A 14,903-nucleotide genomic window follows, 5' to 3' on the forward strand; every position below is an offset into this window, starting at 1 on the left:
GCGAAATTTGAGCTCTTTTTTATCAACAACAACATAAATTTCCATATCATCAGAGAAAAGTGTCGGACATGAAGTCCGGTATACCGCGCTTTGGTCCAACTTTATTGCAAACTATTTCTCAAGGGTATCCACGGAACTTTACTTCTTTAAATACTCTCATAATCCTATCGGTTGTGAAATCTTGGTTAAATCAGTCCCGAAATGAGCGCCAAATGTCGAAACTCTGACATTATTACGGGTACTCGGGACCACATCGACCTATGAACCTCGAGGGCCTACTCACAGTTGTAATTCTGCATAATACTTATGGAGATAGCGCAATCACCAACGGAAGAAAATCAACACAGGCCTATCCTGGATCGGATTTATAGTCTGCCAATGTAACAGTAGCTTCATCTTTCTTCACGACCCCTTCCGCTCACCGCGCCTCAGAATTGCACGATGATGGACACTCGGTACGCACCCTTTTCCCAGAAACAGAGGTACAGGGCGTGCGGTACCATTGTCCTAGGCAAGCCTCCGCGCTCTAAACAATGGATTGCCTTTTTCTTCGTCACTGTTGTTTTTTCCTTCTTTTATACCGTCGACGCCATGATCAGTGCCTATCGGTATCATAAATTTGCTCCAGTCCACTGGACCGCGGAAGACGACTCGCCTCCTACGTTCACCGAGCTCAGAGATTGGGAAATGAAGCTTCCGCAGCATAACCTCAGTTTGCCGTTCCCAGAGGGCAGGTTGGGGCGCTATGTGCTATTTTCTAATTCCAGGGAACATCATGTCGGATGGAACAATAAACTGAATGATATGTGCGTAGATTCCGATTCTTACTTTATCTGCTGCACCTCATATATTCACATCTCTCTCTTGTGTCTACTTATAACCCCGGTCATTCGGATGATATATTCGGACATTTTTTAGGCTTATGAACACATGGCTGGCATACTCTTCGAATCGTGGATATGTATTCCACGATTTTATCTGGACGCCTTCACACTATCCATGGCCAGTCTCTGCACGCCGTAGTCGAGAATTGCTTCCACGTACACCACTTAATGCCCTCATTTCCGGCCCTTCCGCGGGTGGGTCTTGGGAAGACGGTGACAAGGCCCCTCGCTCCATTTCCGAGGCCTGGTTTGACATTGTCTGCCCAAAATCCGAACGAAGAATAATCAATACACGGGACGTGAAGTCTGAAGTAAATTGGGCGGACGGGAAGGTCATCTTCGAGAAGTGGCGAAAACTACTGACCGACGCTCCAGAGAGGTGTGTAGAAGTAGTTGCAGGTCCACCAGAAGAGGAACCTTTCCCGGAGACGTTCGATATCTGGTTTTGGAGCGGCGAAAGAAGTATCTCATTATGGGACGAATTTAAAGATTCACCTGTCTCGCGCCTATTGAGCACGTCGCCCATAATCCAGTCAGCGATTGATGAAAATTGGCGATATTTTGTCTCAAAAGACCAACTTAACAAACCTTTTGACAACGTTCTTTCGATTCATGTACGCCGAGGAGATTTTAAAGAGGCATGCTTGGAGCATGCCGCGGAAAATTCCACGTTTTACAACTGGAACCTTTTGTCTTTTCTTCCCGACAAATTTCACCCACCGACAGCACCCGCTGGGGTCGTTCTCCCCAAAGGCAAAAATACACCCGAGAATGAAGCTATATTTCTCGCGCGATGCCTTCCCTCCGCGGCGTCCATCACCAGCAAAGTTCGAGCAGCTCGAGAAGCCTATCTTCAGGCAGCTCAGTCGACGCCTGGTCTTGCATCGTCCAATTTTAACAGACTCAAGACCTCCTCACGCAAGTCTTTAGATGTGCTCTATATCATGTCGAACGATCGCACAAAATGGTTGGATGACCTTAAAGAATCCTTACGACAGGATGGTTGGGACCGGATCGTCACTAGCAAGGACCTCAAGCTGACCGCTGAACAGAAAGAGGTTGGGGTGGCAGTTGATATGGATATTGGGAGACGATCGGCTGTGTTTATCGGGAATGGGGTGAGTATCTACTTTGTACTTTCAATGTAAAGGCTGGACCGTTGATGAATTGAGATTCAGTGGTCATCTTTTACGAGCAACGTAGTCCATCGGAGGTTGGTTGACGGGAAGGAGCCCATTAGCATTCGCTTTTGGTGATCTCCACGATGAGTATTGGATCAATACACGAACTCCATAGACGGTATTAACGAGTTATAATAGTGTCATTATCATACCTATACTACCGAACCTAATGCAAGATAATTAGACTCTTGCTTCCATAAAAATAATCAAAACATGGAAAAACAATCAAACAACTTGAAAGAAAGTTGAAAAGCACGACAGCATGAAATATTGAAAACGTGGTACAGCTACTATGCATGTACTAGTGCGAAAAAAAGCAAATGGTTTGAATCATCTACAGAGTCCCTGTCAAATCCATCCGCCTTCGTAAATAGCCACTTAATGTTTATTAAGTTCAATAAATGCCTGTCGCCCGTCATCTAGTCCAGGTAAACTTGCCGGCTTGTAAATCTTATTGTACTCGCTCAACTGAACGACGCCGATATCCCCTCGCACGAGCTCTTCTTTGGGCTTAACAACACCTCCAAAACCCCCGAAAATACCTCCATGCCCAGGTGCGTGTAGAGCATGATTGAAAGGCTGCATAGGCCCTTTAATATGCGGCGCATGCGTATGATGGCTGTAGGGAGTCTCGCCGTTGAGTTTTGGCAAGTAGGAATCAGCAGGCGAGAGAGGGGTAATCGGAGAATAGTCATAATTGAAGCCTCGTTCTATTGAAGACAGCAGGGCAGAGATGGGGGTTTTGCCTGCATTGACGTCGGCGGAAGGAGCTGGTTTGAGACCTTGTTGAGGAGTTCGAGGATTCTCGTGCTCTGGGAGCATCAATGAATCGCTATCTTCCTGAACTTCTTCTCCGGCAGGCATCGCTTCTTCGGGCTTCTGGATTTCATGTTGAACATTGGGGATGGGAATGTTCTCTTTGTTATTCATTGATGACGATTGGACGGCAACGATCGTGGACAAAGTGTTTACATCGCTGTTTTCATTTGCTTGGAGGCTGCTTGATTCATCACCCTCATCATCAATTTGGTTAGGTTCAACAATATCAGGTAAAGCTGGATCAGCTATTGGACCTGTACCATCGTTGTTTAGATCGCCTTTTTCTTGAACGGCAATCTCAACTTCAGGAACGAGTTCATCCTTTCCTTCTTCTGCAGGCGGTGGTGACGGAGGTAAAGCAATGTTTTCTGGAATCACGGGTTTCTCGGCGGATGTTTTGATAGGTGGTCCCGCAACCTTAGAGCTAGAAGTAGCACGCGTCGACGGTTTCCTCGTCAGCATCGTCTTGACCGGCGCTCTGGTGTTTGTAGGAGGGACGGGTCTAGCGGAAGACGAAGTTGCGGCCTTTTGAGCAGCTAGAGGTGCAGGTTTAGCAGGAGGCGCCGATTTACCCCACACTGGTTTTGCTTTAGCAGGCGCCTGAGCCTTGGTTGTAGATGTACCAGATGTAGAGGCAGCGACCGAAGTTGTCGTCGTCGCTGTGGACGACTTGGGCCGCGAAATGTTGACAGTAGGCTTTGCAGGGGGCTTTGCGGATGGAACGCGGTCACGTAGAGACGACGTAACTGTGGATGCCGCCTTCTTGACTGGAGCAGGCGGCACAGCAGCAGATCGATGACTTGCTGTAGATGCTCCATTATCTATTCGTGAAGCAGGTCGCTTAGGTCCATCAGTATCTTTCTTCGGTGCAGGGGGAGGCGGAGGAGGCATTGGGATTCGCCTTGGGCCTGCCGATGGCAGAGCCTGCGAACTGGATCCAGCAGCAGCGGAAGTGGAAGCGGTGGTTATTTGAATGCGTTGTGGAGCGCTAGACTTTGTGACTATTGTAAGTGAAGCGGTACTTCTTTGCGTTCGTAAAGGAGGAATAGGGCGCTTTGTCTCTTGTACTGTTGTCGTTCTGATGATTGGCTGTACGCCAGTTGTACGTATCGGCGGTAACGTTATTGGCCTTTGTGGACCCACTTTTGCGGGTTCTGGTGCAACCCTTGACGGCTGGGTTAGACGCACGGGAACTGGCGCAACCGTAGGGACAGGGTCCTTCCTGCTCACTCGTACTAACGTAGTCGGCTGAGTTTGTGCTTGACCACCGACAGTAGCTGTGGAATGTGTCGAAGAGGAAGCTGTTCTAGAATGCCCTGTGGATGAGGAAGGACCAACAGATGATTTCGATTTGACTTCAGGTTTGAGGGTAATATTGCTGCGAAGGTTAGAACTTGACTTCTGGGTTGTTACAGTGGGTGGTTTGACGTCTAAATATTTTCTTGTCGTTGGACTCAATGGGGCAGTGAAGCTGAGGATTCATTTAAAATGAGATTGCCCACACACAAAGATTTCTATCACATACCTCTGAACTCTTGCCGGCAGTAAGATCGTATAGCTTTCGAATATCTTCCTGCTGTTCTTCCTGACATCGGCGTTTGCGTCGCGTGCAGTAATACGGATAATGCCCTCAATCTCAACTGCGCGAGCTTCCTTCTCAAGGTCGGGGGGATTGCAGGAGTTGAGACATGCCAAAGTGCCTTCGGAAATGGCGATTTTCATCGAGGAAGATTTGTCTTTGATGTTGTGATAGAAATGGGTAAGTATAGCAGCCAGCTGAGTGACTTCGATTACTGATAAAATAGTGCTTTTTGCGCGGTTAACAATGACCTTGTTTGTTCGGGCACAATTGGTGAGAAGAGTTGGGATGAAAAGAGGCATAATCTGATCAAACTCCATGCCCATAGCACCGCCTAGAGAGACCATAAGATCCATAGGAACCATGCAAAGTCGTGTTCTTTCCGAGTTCATGGCGCTGATAATTGGACGATGGGCGGCTCTGACCATCGAGACAATATCGGATGGATGAGTATCGTAGGCACCGGTGTCGCATAGTTTAATGAGCGACGTTAAGGCCTTTGCTATCTTTTCCCATGTGTCCTCCGTTTCTTGAAGAAACAGGTTTGGTCGAATGTTTTCAAGTTCATATTTAACGTCAATCTAGCGTTGTGTAATGAGTACACAGTACAGATGAAAGACATGGGCCATGGACGCTCACCGTCATGAAAGTGTGAATGGCCGATTGTTGCGGCTAAATGGCCTAGAGTGTGTGGTGGGGAAGGACGAGATTGAAGATGTTACTGGCGAATGGAACTGAAAAGGCGATGTTGAAATTGAACGTGAGCCCCTTCGGCTATTGGATGCCAAGAGGTGCCTTCTCACACGTGATCGCGACATTATCCTCAACGCGACATAGGGGCTCATTGGGCCGCGGCGCGCTGGTCAAATTATGAATACCGGGGAGCAATAATCCGTATTCTTCATGCTCAAAATTAATACAAGGAATACTTAATATCATAAAAATTCAAAGTATAAGAGTGTATACTAATTTTTCGTAAAGACAATGGTAAAAATGGGCTATATAGCTAGCTGACGCCCCGAGTACTACACGATGACACTACTCGATAAGAAAGCTTACTCTGCAACTTCGGACTATCTACCTTGACCTCGTGTGTCGAGAACCTAACAGTAGCGGTATATTCTCCGACAGGATCATCATCAATGTTGATTTCAGTCTGGTTTGTGTGCTGAATAAGTTGTCTGCCGTCCTTTTCCCAAAAGATGGTGTAACTCTCGCTTATTACCGTATGTGGTTTCCTGAGGTGTCCCAATGGAAGAAGGTCCAGATGGAGCGTTTGAATCATAGCCGCTGAAGAATCTGAAGGTTCGGTACATCTTTCATTGATACCGTCGATGAAGCTGACGTTCTTAAGAAGGTTGAGCCAAAGTGTCTCGAGGCAAACCTTGCAGAAATTTGGACTAGTAACCAATCGCATGAGACAATCGTCATTTGTAGGCCGATAACTAGTTTGATTGACATCAGAATACCTGGAAAATAGTCAATATATTTCTCTGAGATATGACTGAAGAAACGTGCGTAGGATAAAGTCCGTAGTATCCCGGTACCATAACGAATCTATGAATGTGTGTTTGAGCGTCACAAAGGGATTTCAAGGCATGTCCAATATACTGACTCTTCTTCACTTCCGTATTCCAGGATTTCGGCACTACATAATTGTGCTGTGCCTTCATTCTTGTCATTTAGAAGGTGGAATTTAAGCTCATGGGTACCGGGTGAAAGTTTGACAGAAGAAAGGAAATTGTAGAACCACCGATCCATCCCGACCGCACTGCGTGGCTCCCAGCCAAGGTCAATATCATCCAAAGTAACGCGTAGATCGTCCTTGTCGGGTATTCCAGAAAGAGAGAACTGGATTGAATAACGTTCATACGTCCCAGAAGAACTGAAGCTAATGGACCATGGAGTAGTCATATTGAGTAAGGTCCATGGATATGCTTGCATGGCCATCACGGAGCGTTCGACTCGCGGTCCTCCATGTTCGTTGATTCTTGAAGGGTTACTAAGCCAACGTTTCCATGGAAAATCCTTTGTATCGTGTCCAGCGTTGGACCCGAAATACGCATAACCTCCGTCATACTCTTCCCCAACTTCCAAGATTGAATGACCTAGTTCATGTCGTAGAACAAGAGGACCGTTAAGAATAGAGGCCGTGATTACACTAAAAACAACAATATAGTGGTGAGTTAGTGCCATAAAGATATTTGTTTGCGAACTGACGTGAAATCTCCTCCAAGGCCTATTGAACGTTGGTAATGCTTGTAAGAAAACCTCTACTGTCGTACGCCACTCACCTCCATACATAGGATCGTTTCCTGAAGGATTATAAATTAATAGTGCACTTGAAACGCTGCACTGGACGAGGGTGTACCTAAGAATATAGGATAATCACATTGGTCTTCTAGGGAGTCGCATGCTGCTCTCCCAACCTCTGGATAGGCGTAGTAAACCCCACGAAGTTCGGTACCCTCCCTGTATAATCCAAAAGGTGTTCTAATCTGATATCAGTGCCGAACACCATAAACGTCAAAGATTGAAAAAGTTACTCTTTGGGGGTGTCAATTCCGATACCAGTCTAATTCATGTCATGTAAGATCCATGGAGCATGTACAAGTAGTGGAAGTTTGTATGCTTACTTCATTACTAGGCGAGAAGGCTGCCCAAAAGTTGAGAAGTGGCTGGACAGTATTGAACGTCTGGTTCTTCGAAACATCTTCAGCAAGTCGCAAGGCGTCGTCGATGAACTTTTGGCGTTCCTTTGGCAAGTCTTCGTGGGTATCAGTCACTTGGACTGGCATTTATTCAAAAACGCACATACAGCCATCTGAGAAGAACACCAGATCAACTCTGTTCGTCGAAGGCCCCGAGATTATCAACGGAATGACTTCAAGAGGAGGGGGATAAGTCTTCGGTGCTTCGACGTCAATCCCATTGGGTATATTTTGAATGTCATGGAGCTCAAATGAGTCATCTTGAACAAAGAAGCCACTGGTGGTTGAATGGGTATGTCGACGTATGCCTTCGCTAGACCTGCCAGACGCGGATTCCCATCCCATAAGATTGTTCGGGCTCGCGAATACTCCTTATAACAATGTATGAGCTGAATACAATGCGCGATAGCCTTAAAAGAGATTGTCTCACCGTAATGAAGTTGTCTGAAAAGTAACGCAAACGTCCCTGCTACAATAGGTTTCAACAGCATCTTCCTGGCAGATCAGAAATTGACAACGCGGTTATAATAAGACGATTTCGCAAGTGCTCTAATTTACAGATACAAAATCGTTTGGAAGGTTTACTTGAGGTTTATTAGTGAACAAACAAAACGATAGGAAAGACATTAGCAAGTCGTGGAAACTTTTTATTCAACTTCTAACGCGGTTGCAATCATACGACTACCCACACGGGTAGGCGGGCCGTTCATACAGTAATTAGGGGCTTAAACGCGAGACCCAAGGGCGATCCATAGTGCAGGTTTGAACAATCACTCAACAGGGCGTTCAATCTAGACACTGTTTATACTGTGATGGCGGTTATTGGGATTGAAGACAAACTTTAGGTCTCCGAAAACTTCAAGAAACCACACATTCATCGCAATGGAAACTTTAACGGGGTATATTTCATTTGTAGATTAACTACAGCAGGGTATAGTCAGTATTGAGTCTGGACATGATGGGTCATTACCATCCATCCATCCCTACTATGAAGCGGGAACGGTAGATGGATTCATCAAAATCGATTCCCAGAGCTTGACGGAGTCCACTAACTCTCTGATTCTCGCGGCGAGCTGTCCTTTCCCCCACCCTTGACCTACAACGCTCTCCTCTCCCCTCAAATTTCTGCCAGCAACATTAGCTGCCAGACCTGAAAGAAAGTACGTAACGTGGTCGCTTTCGAGGACTTTGACAGTTGCTCGCTCCTGGCTGGTGGAAAGCAGGAGGCTCCCGTCGGTCATGTTCACAACACCGCCAGGTGCGACCTCAACTTCCACAGTTGTGATAGGATCGCCTGCAGCAGGGCACCAAAATTCTGAGCCACATCCGAGGACAATAATTGCGAGAGCTTCAAAGTGCTCCACTGACATGAGGTCCTTCATGAGAATACTGAGGCACATGCTGATATGTGCCTTCATGATGAGTCCTCGAGTGAACAGGGCAGCAATGGATTTGCAGAGTGTTAGCGCTGAGCGAACGTAGTGAATATGGGGCCGGTTTTTATAATTGATCGAGCTGGGTTTCGTCTAAAAAGGAAACAAATCAGCCTTTTCAGCCACAGAAAGAATGACGAGAACCTACCCCATCCCAGCAATGGATAAACCGTGTTAAAATCGTCTCTCTGAGGTTCCAAGCAAAAGTTTGGCCGAGTTCTTCGTGTATCTCGTTCAACTGGACGTAGAGATGCCTCGCCACATCTGCAACGACATTCTCGGATGATTGGTGCTCTGAACCATCTTGTTGAAGATCAAGTTCGTGTAGTCCATTAATAGGGGTGTATCGAGATGCGTCGCAGGCAGTTATTGGACGTCCTGTCGTGCTGCTATGTTGATTCGGCTTGCATGCCTCCTCTCCAAGCATTTCAGCCAGATCAAGAAGTGTTTCAATGTCCCATTTTGTAGAGCCGTTTACAATTGCTCCAGCGAGAATTTTTCGTAGACGATCCGAGGATTCCGGAAGCAGCGCTTCTTGGAGTAGGGGATAATATACAGGGGGCATGTACTGAAGGGAACCTTGAAGCGCTCTCGGGACAGCTGTAGCAAGTTCCAAAGCATCGCTTTCAAGTTGAAGAGACGTACGCAGAGGACCTGGGCTGTAGACGGCCGGAAGAGGGACGCATTGGCGGTAGTGTGAATCATGATGCACGTATTCGTTTGAATGTGGCGAAGGGTACGTAAAATCAACTGGATTAAATCCCAAATCCAGCGGTGAAGGCTGAAAGGTAGGGTCCACAGGCTTCACTGTTTCTGGGCAATAAACGCGTAGAAAAGACGGTGTGAATGGGGCAGCAAGAGGGTTGAGTTCGTCTTTCCCGGACGTCGAGCATTCTCCGATGTTTGTATCGTATTTCTGGAAAGCAGAGTTTGCTGTACATTCGAACTCTGGATTAGCGAATATCTTTCGAATTTCTTCGTCTTCTAATGTCAAGGAGTGGAGTGAAGACCCGACACTAGAGGCCGGTGAGGACGTCAAGTCGGGGGTCGAAGTGCTCCAACGTGATTCCAGGAGCTCGAATGTGTCGCCTGACAGTGATGAAGTACCCGAAGTGCTTGTATAGGGTGAGGATGGAATAGGAGGACCGGTGTTAAAAGCATTGGGTTCGAAGCAACGGTTAAGGTCGATAATTAAGCGTAAAGGGGTCATAGCGAACGTCTGTTAAAAGGAATGTGATGCTGTATTCAGAACAGAAATTAAAAGAAATAAACGCGCAGCGTTCAAAGAAAAAAACAACTTCGGGCGGTGGGGCTACAAGTGCTCAGCAAGTATAGGCTGTAGGTAATGTTTATATTTATGAGAAACGACGTCAGGAACGCCCCTGCGGGCCTAGCTTACAGGAAAGGCCATCATATCCCAACAACAATAGAACAAAAAAAACAGCAGGGATGAGCCGAATCACTGCTGGATATCCCTCCATGAGGCAAGACAATAAGGCGTGCTTGACATTCGTGATCCTTCGAAGAACTTGCTAGCTATCTATCCCACAGAGGATCGAGCATCGAAACAATAGAACTAGCGCAGAACCTGGTTACCGGCAGTGGGGTGAGTGTCGCCTTGCCCCACAGCTTTGAAGGTCAATACCATGATAACAGTTGAGCTATTCAATTGATACGTACATTCAAAGCGCCCACAGTTTATCCCATTCTCACACAACATGATCTGTTACCAGTTGGTTGTAACCGTTCTCGTAATGATGATTCAAGAACAAAAGAGAGCCATCATGGACTTTCGGTTTCACTGACGTCATGGCACATCGCGGCAAACGCCGAACGCTTTATCTGGGTCATTTGTTAAGGGTACAGTAACTACAAATGATGTTCTATTTACTGGCCAGAAGGGCGGCATTTTTTCGTGGTACGATATCGCATTCGAATGGAACAGGGCGACTAAATATTGTTGGTTTGAACCTGAACCAAAGGATGTAGAAAACACTTACGAAATAAAGTTGTCAGTGAACATCTCTCCGATTGAAGTGAACTTTTGATCTTTGTTATTGGTACCTTTGCCTTTGATGTCGAAGTTTGCCAAAATGGACACGATGGCAAGCCATACCTGGAGAAAGTTACCATCATGGTCAAGAACAAGCAGAGAAGGGGATACAAAAGCCGTACGGTGGTAGAAGCCATATGACGACCTGGGCAGATACTGGCGAGGTAAATCAGCTATGTAACAAACGGTACTGGATAATGTAGAACACACCGACGACCAAAGCCAAAAGTAAGGACAGTATCATCATCATTCAAATGGCCTGTTTCAGTAAAAAAGCGATCAGGGTTGAATATATCCGGATTAGGGTATTTTTCTTCGTTCCGTGTCAATGCCCTGAATACATTGTGTTAGCAAGTCGTTGAGAGGTTTAGTATGTATGTTATACCAGGTATTGGCATACACCACAGTGCCTACATTCAATATATAATTGAGTCAAAAAAGACATTGCTAAAAAAGTCTAAAATTACCTTTTGGAATGTAATAGCCCTTGTATATATCATCTGCAGTTGTTGTATGGTCAGTATTGAGTGGCAATATTGGTGCCCATCTCATTAACTCCCGATATACAGCCTCAATGTATGGTAAAAAAGGGCGATCATCCGTTGTTGGAAGTCGTTCTTTGCCAATTACTCTGTCGATTTCAGCTTGTGCTTTCTTTTGTGCTTCAGGGAAGAGGCTCATCGCCAGAAGGAATGACTCCATTGCGGCTGCAGACTGTTGAACGGAGGTCAAAATGGACGGTGCCAAATGAGCAAGGGTACATACCGTCTCTGCTCCAGCTACACAAGTAACACGCTATTAATGGCTGATTGTTGCGAATTTGATGGAAAATGACTTACCAGCAAATGAAGTGGCGGCAACGTCCTTGATGAGGTCGTATTCCCTCTGAACGTAGCAATTCTCTAACAAATCTGCCACCAATGATGCTGAGGCCGTACCATGAAGCTACAAAGAGATGATTAATGAATTGGCAGATAAACAACTCATGAAGCTCACTTACAAGGCCCTTACCGACAAAGTCTACTGGTTCATCCTTCATCTTACACGTGAGCTTCTTGACTTCCGCAGCTCGTCTTTGGAAGTCAGCGCCAGGAAACCAGGCAGGAAGATATCGAAGTATTGGAAAATATGAGACCATGTGTTTGCCTGGTCGGAGGCACTTCCCCAATGCCGTGACGGTTTCTTCAGCTACTGAAACAAATTGGGCACTGATTTCATCGCTGATGTCCTGCCCGTACAAGATGGACATGATCATTGCAGAAGAGTTTCTAGGCGCACCATATTAGCAAAGCTAGAAATATTATAGGGCAACACGACGTACTTTTTACAATGCTCTATAAAATCAGAAGGTGTCCGGAGAAGGTCGTTTAGTAGATTGTGCGTCTTTGCTGTTTGGATAGGCTCGTATTGTGTCGATATTTTTCGTCGGAAACACTGTTGGAGCAGTTTCCTATGACGACGCCACAAGTCGCCATACGGCAGAAGTCCTGAATTAAATTGCCAACCCATGCTAGAATTATCGGTTGTGAATGTACGTTATATTATATATTATATCATAGAAGTGGACTGACAGCTCTGTATATGGGTTACTCTGGCGGCTGGAATATATTCGTGATCTCTGTTCAAATAACTCCATAACATCTTCGAGATTGTTCAGAATGACGGTGTGTTCTCCATAGATGTTAAGATATATGATATCCCCTGCCAATTAAAGATTAGTTGCTCGTCTGTCGTGATAAACGTAGCTTTGTTTACCATACTGTTTCGCCCACTCAGTGTATGTCAGCCAGGGTCGAGATTGTACAGCATGATTCGCATTTCCTAAGAGTAATGGAGGACCTGGAGGGTAGGGCAAACCACGGATCGGGGATTTAAGCCAAATTTGATACTGATTGTAAAGCGCAAATATAATGCCGCTTATTGGTAGCACTGCAAGAAGCAGAGATATGGTGGAATCTGAGAGAGGCATCGACGTCTAGTAGAAAGGTTCAGAATGTGACGACTAACAAAAGTATATCTTACGTGGATGTTTTCAACTGTCTGAACGAACCTTGGCTAGATATCCCATAAACCGACATCGAAAGGCCCCGTCAATCGTTTCAGTGTGCGAAAAAACTCGACCGGGTTACATAGCCCATTGTATTTCCGAGGTTTGAGTATATATATGCTGCGCTGCCGGTGGGGGTGATAGATCGCTACCAGGTAGATAAAATTCGTATCGTTGGGCAAGGAAAATATAGAGGGGGCGGCGAGTTAGCGGTGATGTTTAGGTTAACACCAAAAATTGTTGAATCGTCATATACCGTATCAGTGGTGACCTACAGAGCATGACTTGGGAGGAAGGAAGTGTAACTCTCACGACAACCAGGTTAGTCCCATAGCCGGGATTCGGCAACCCTTCCAGCGGATTTATTTAATTTAATTTTAACGTTATTATGTAATCATTTATAATACACCCGACTATAGAACGACCCTTAATTTCTCGATTTCATTGATTACACTGTGACAGTTGTGAAGGCAATGCGACGTGCTTTGCAAAGTTTGAATGATTTTTTATCACCTTGAAATCAGTATGTGAGAACTCCTTGTAAATCACAGATCTGAATGGCACTCAACATATTTTTCGTAGGGGATTTCTTTTCAGTGACTCAACCAGTAATCAGCCACTGTCTGGCCAGGATTCCACTCCTCGCTCATGTTAGCCATGTATTGGCAGATTCCCAAAAAGGCCTCCAACCAGTCCAGCTCTTGATCAGAAGCCGGGGAAAGGCTATCTTTGGCGGCCACCTTATGGACATACGGTTCTTTCTTGAAATATGGCTCTTGTTGTTTGGCGCCAGAAAGTCGTTTTTTCTTATAAGGGACTCGCGACAATGGAGTTTCCTCTGCACCATTTATGATGCTGCGCGGGTAGACCAAAGGTAAGCCATCCAACACTTCCTTTATCTGCTGTGGGTACTGATGAGGAATGGCATTTGCTTTAGGAATTTTGTTAGCATCCTTCGATGGAAACTTTTCCAGTGTCTTCAAGAATAATCTGAGTAATCTGCATGAAGCTAGAGTCAGCTACTCCCGTTGCTTTTATGCAAAACCATTCTTCTAACCTATCGTGTGGGACCAGGTATAAGCGGCGAGTGTGAAATACGCATTTTGCCACAATGCGCTGCTTTGCTATTTGCCGCTTTTGCATATCTCTTGCCCGTCGAAGCAGCATGTCAATCAAGTGCTGGTCGTTCCTATGATGATCTTGGCCAAGGTCCCGTAGAGTTCTCACCATTGCGGGGTATGTCTGGACTATAGCTGCCATACGGTTAAGCTGGGCGAATTTGATCGAATTAAGCTTCATCTCCGCCGCATCGAGATTTTCGAAAATTTCCCTTAAACTGTCTACCGACGTTACTTCCCAGGATGATTTCGGTCCAATGGTGCGTGGTGCGTAATGGGTTAATACAGGGAGCGAATATTCATAGGCGTATAGGATTTTGACCGTGGATGCTCTGATTGCAGATCTGAAGAAATCTTGCAAACGCAGCGATGCCACACCCCATTCTTCCTCAAGCAGATCGTGGTGTGCTTTGGTGAAAGATCTACCGTCGAACCTCAAAGAGTCCATGTACAAAGGATAATATCCATAAACCAAATAACAGACACGGAGGTAAAGAGAATACAGCGCCTTAATCTCTGCCAAATACTTCACAGAGAAAACCTTCCCTAACACCAGATGGGATGTTATGCAATGTTCGAGGTGCGGAATATCTTGATCGCAAATTAATTGGAGAAGATACGCCAGTGGTATGTCGTCGAGGATTTTGTAAACCAATTCAGGAGGCATGCGTGTTATATGGTTGACAAAGCTGTTGGGTGTGGAATGTGACATGTCGACTGGGGTATGTTATGGTTCACTTTTGCCAATGGAGTATCAATAATTATCTTTTATCTTACCCTTCAGCTGTGTTCGACAGGTCGAGTCACAGCAAACATCGTGCGAAATTTGAGCTGGATATCTATTTTCGTTACGTTGACTTTGCAACTTCGATTTCAAAAATTCTGTTCATCGCTTCGGGCGTGATTTACAATCCGTGAGGGTTGGTTTTACCTCGACCAAGTTTATTCGAAGTAAAGTTTAGTTGTTATTTTCTAAAGGACCTCAGTCTCTACCCAAACATTTTTCTTAAGTGACCCTTTGTCCAATCAATGAGTCCTCCAGTACTCAGCAACTGTCTGTCCCGGTTTCCACTCCTCC

The 14,903-nt window shown here is 45.7% G+C and overlaps 7 protein-coding genes across 7 annotated transcripts; 2 read left to right on the plus strand and 5 right to left on the minus strand.

Moving 5' to 3' along the window:
* Positions 1-591: 591 nt before the first annotated feature.
* On the plus strand, positions 592-2,140 carry JR316_0006862 (Strobilurin A biosynthesis cluster protein l1; the record flags this gene model as incomplete). Its single annotated transcript, XM_047892607.1, has 3 exons — positions 592-806; positions 919-2,002; positions 2,063-2,140. The coding sequence occupies 3 exons, from the start codon at positions 592-594 to the stop codon at positions 2,138-2,140; spliced, it is 1,377 nt and encodes a 458-aa protein (XP_047747889.1).
* A 303-nt stretch (positions 2,141-2,443) lies between these two features.
* JR316_0006863 (Protein stu-1) lies at positions 2,444-5,108 on the minus strand (the record flags this gene model as incomplete). The annotated part of the gene is made up of 3 exons (XM_047892608.1): positions 2,444-4,355; positions 4,410-5,044; positions 5,103-5,108. The coding sequence occupies 3 exons, from the start codon at positions 5,106-5,108 to the stop codon at positions 2,444-2,446; spliced, it is 2,553 nt and encodes an 850-aa protein (XP_047747890.1).
* Positions 5,109-5,469: 361 nt separating this feature from the next.
* Positions 5,470-7,261, minus strand: JR316_0006864 (uncharacterized protein; the record flags this gene model as incomplete). Its single annotated transcript, XM_047892609.1, has 7 exons — positions 5,470-5,932; positions 5,982-6,020; positions 6,079-6,624; positions 6,684-6,702; positions 6,758-6,778; positions 6,835-6,961; positions 7,100-7,261. 7 exons carry the CDS (start codon positions 7,259-7,261, stop codon positions 5,470-5,472), a joined length of 1,377 nt encoding a protein of 458 aa, XP_047747891.1.
* Positions 7,262-8,160: 899 nt separating this feature from the next.
* Positions 8,161-9,817, minus strand: JR316_0006865 (uncharacterized protein; the record flags this gene model as incomplete). The annotated part of the gene is made up of 2 exons (XM_047892610.1): positions 8,161-8,700; positions 8,756-9,817. 2 exons carry the CDS (start codon positions 9,815-9,817, stop codon positions 8,161-8,163), a joined length of 1,602 nt encoding a protein of 533 aa, XP_047747892.1.
* A 673-nt stretch (positions 9,818-10,490) lies between these two features.
* On the minus strand, positions 10,491-12,629 carry JR316_0006866 (Cytochrome P450 monooxygenase COX2; the record flags this gene model as incomplete). The annotated part of the gene is made up of 12 exons (XM_047892611.1): positions 10,491-10,557; positions 10,608-10,723; positions 10,783-10,816; positions 10,871-10,993; positions 11,046-11,070; positions 11,128-11,374; positions 11,426-11,439; positions 11,500-11,605; positions 11,661-11,928; positions 11,982-12,170; positions 12,232-12,361; positions 12,416-12,629. 12 exons carry the CDS (start codon positions 12,627-12,629, stop codon positions 10,491-10,493), a joined length of 1,533 nt encoding a protein of 510 aa, XP_047747893.1.
* Positions 12,630-13,205: 576 nt separating this feature from the next.
* Positions 13,206-13,585, plus strand: JR316_0006867 (uncharacterized protein; the record flags this gene model as incomplete). Its single annotated transcript, XM_047892612.1, has 2 exons — positions 13,206-13,230; positions 13,290-13,585. 2 exons carry the CDS (start codon positions 13,206-13,208, stop codon positions 13,583-13,585), a joined length of 321 nt encoding a protein of 106 aa, XP_047747894.1.
* A 67-nt stretch (positions 13,586-13,652) lies between these two features.
* JR316_0006868 (uncharacterized protein) lies at positions 13,653-14,492 on the minus strand (the record flags this gene model as incomplete). The annotated part of the gene is made up of 1 exon (XM_047892613.1): positions 13,653-14,492. One exon carries the CDS (start codon positions 14,490-14,492, stop codon positions 13,653-13,655), a length of 840 nt encoding a protein of 279 aa, XP_047747895.1.
* Between the last annotated feature and the right edge of the window lie 411 nt (positions 14,493-14,903).

This window comes from Psilocybe cubensis, chromosome 6, assembly GCF_017499595.1.
Source record: "Psilocybe cubensis strain MGC-MH-2018 chromosome 6, whole genome shotgun sequence".
Lineage (NCBI taxonomy): Eukaryota > Fungi > Basidiomycota > Agaricomycetes > Agaricales > Agrocybaceae > Psilocybe > Psilocybe cubensis.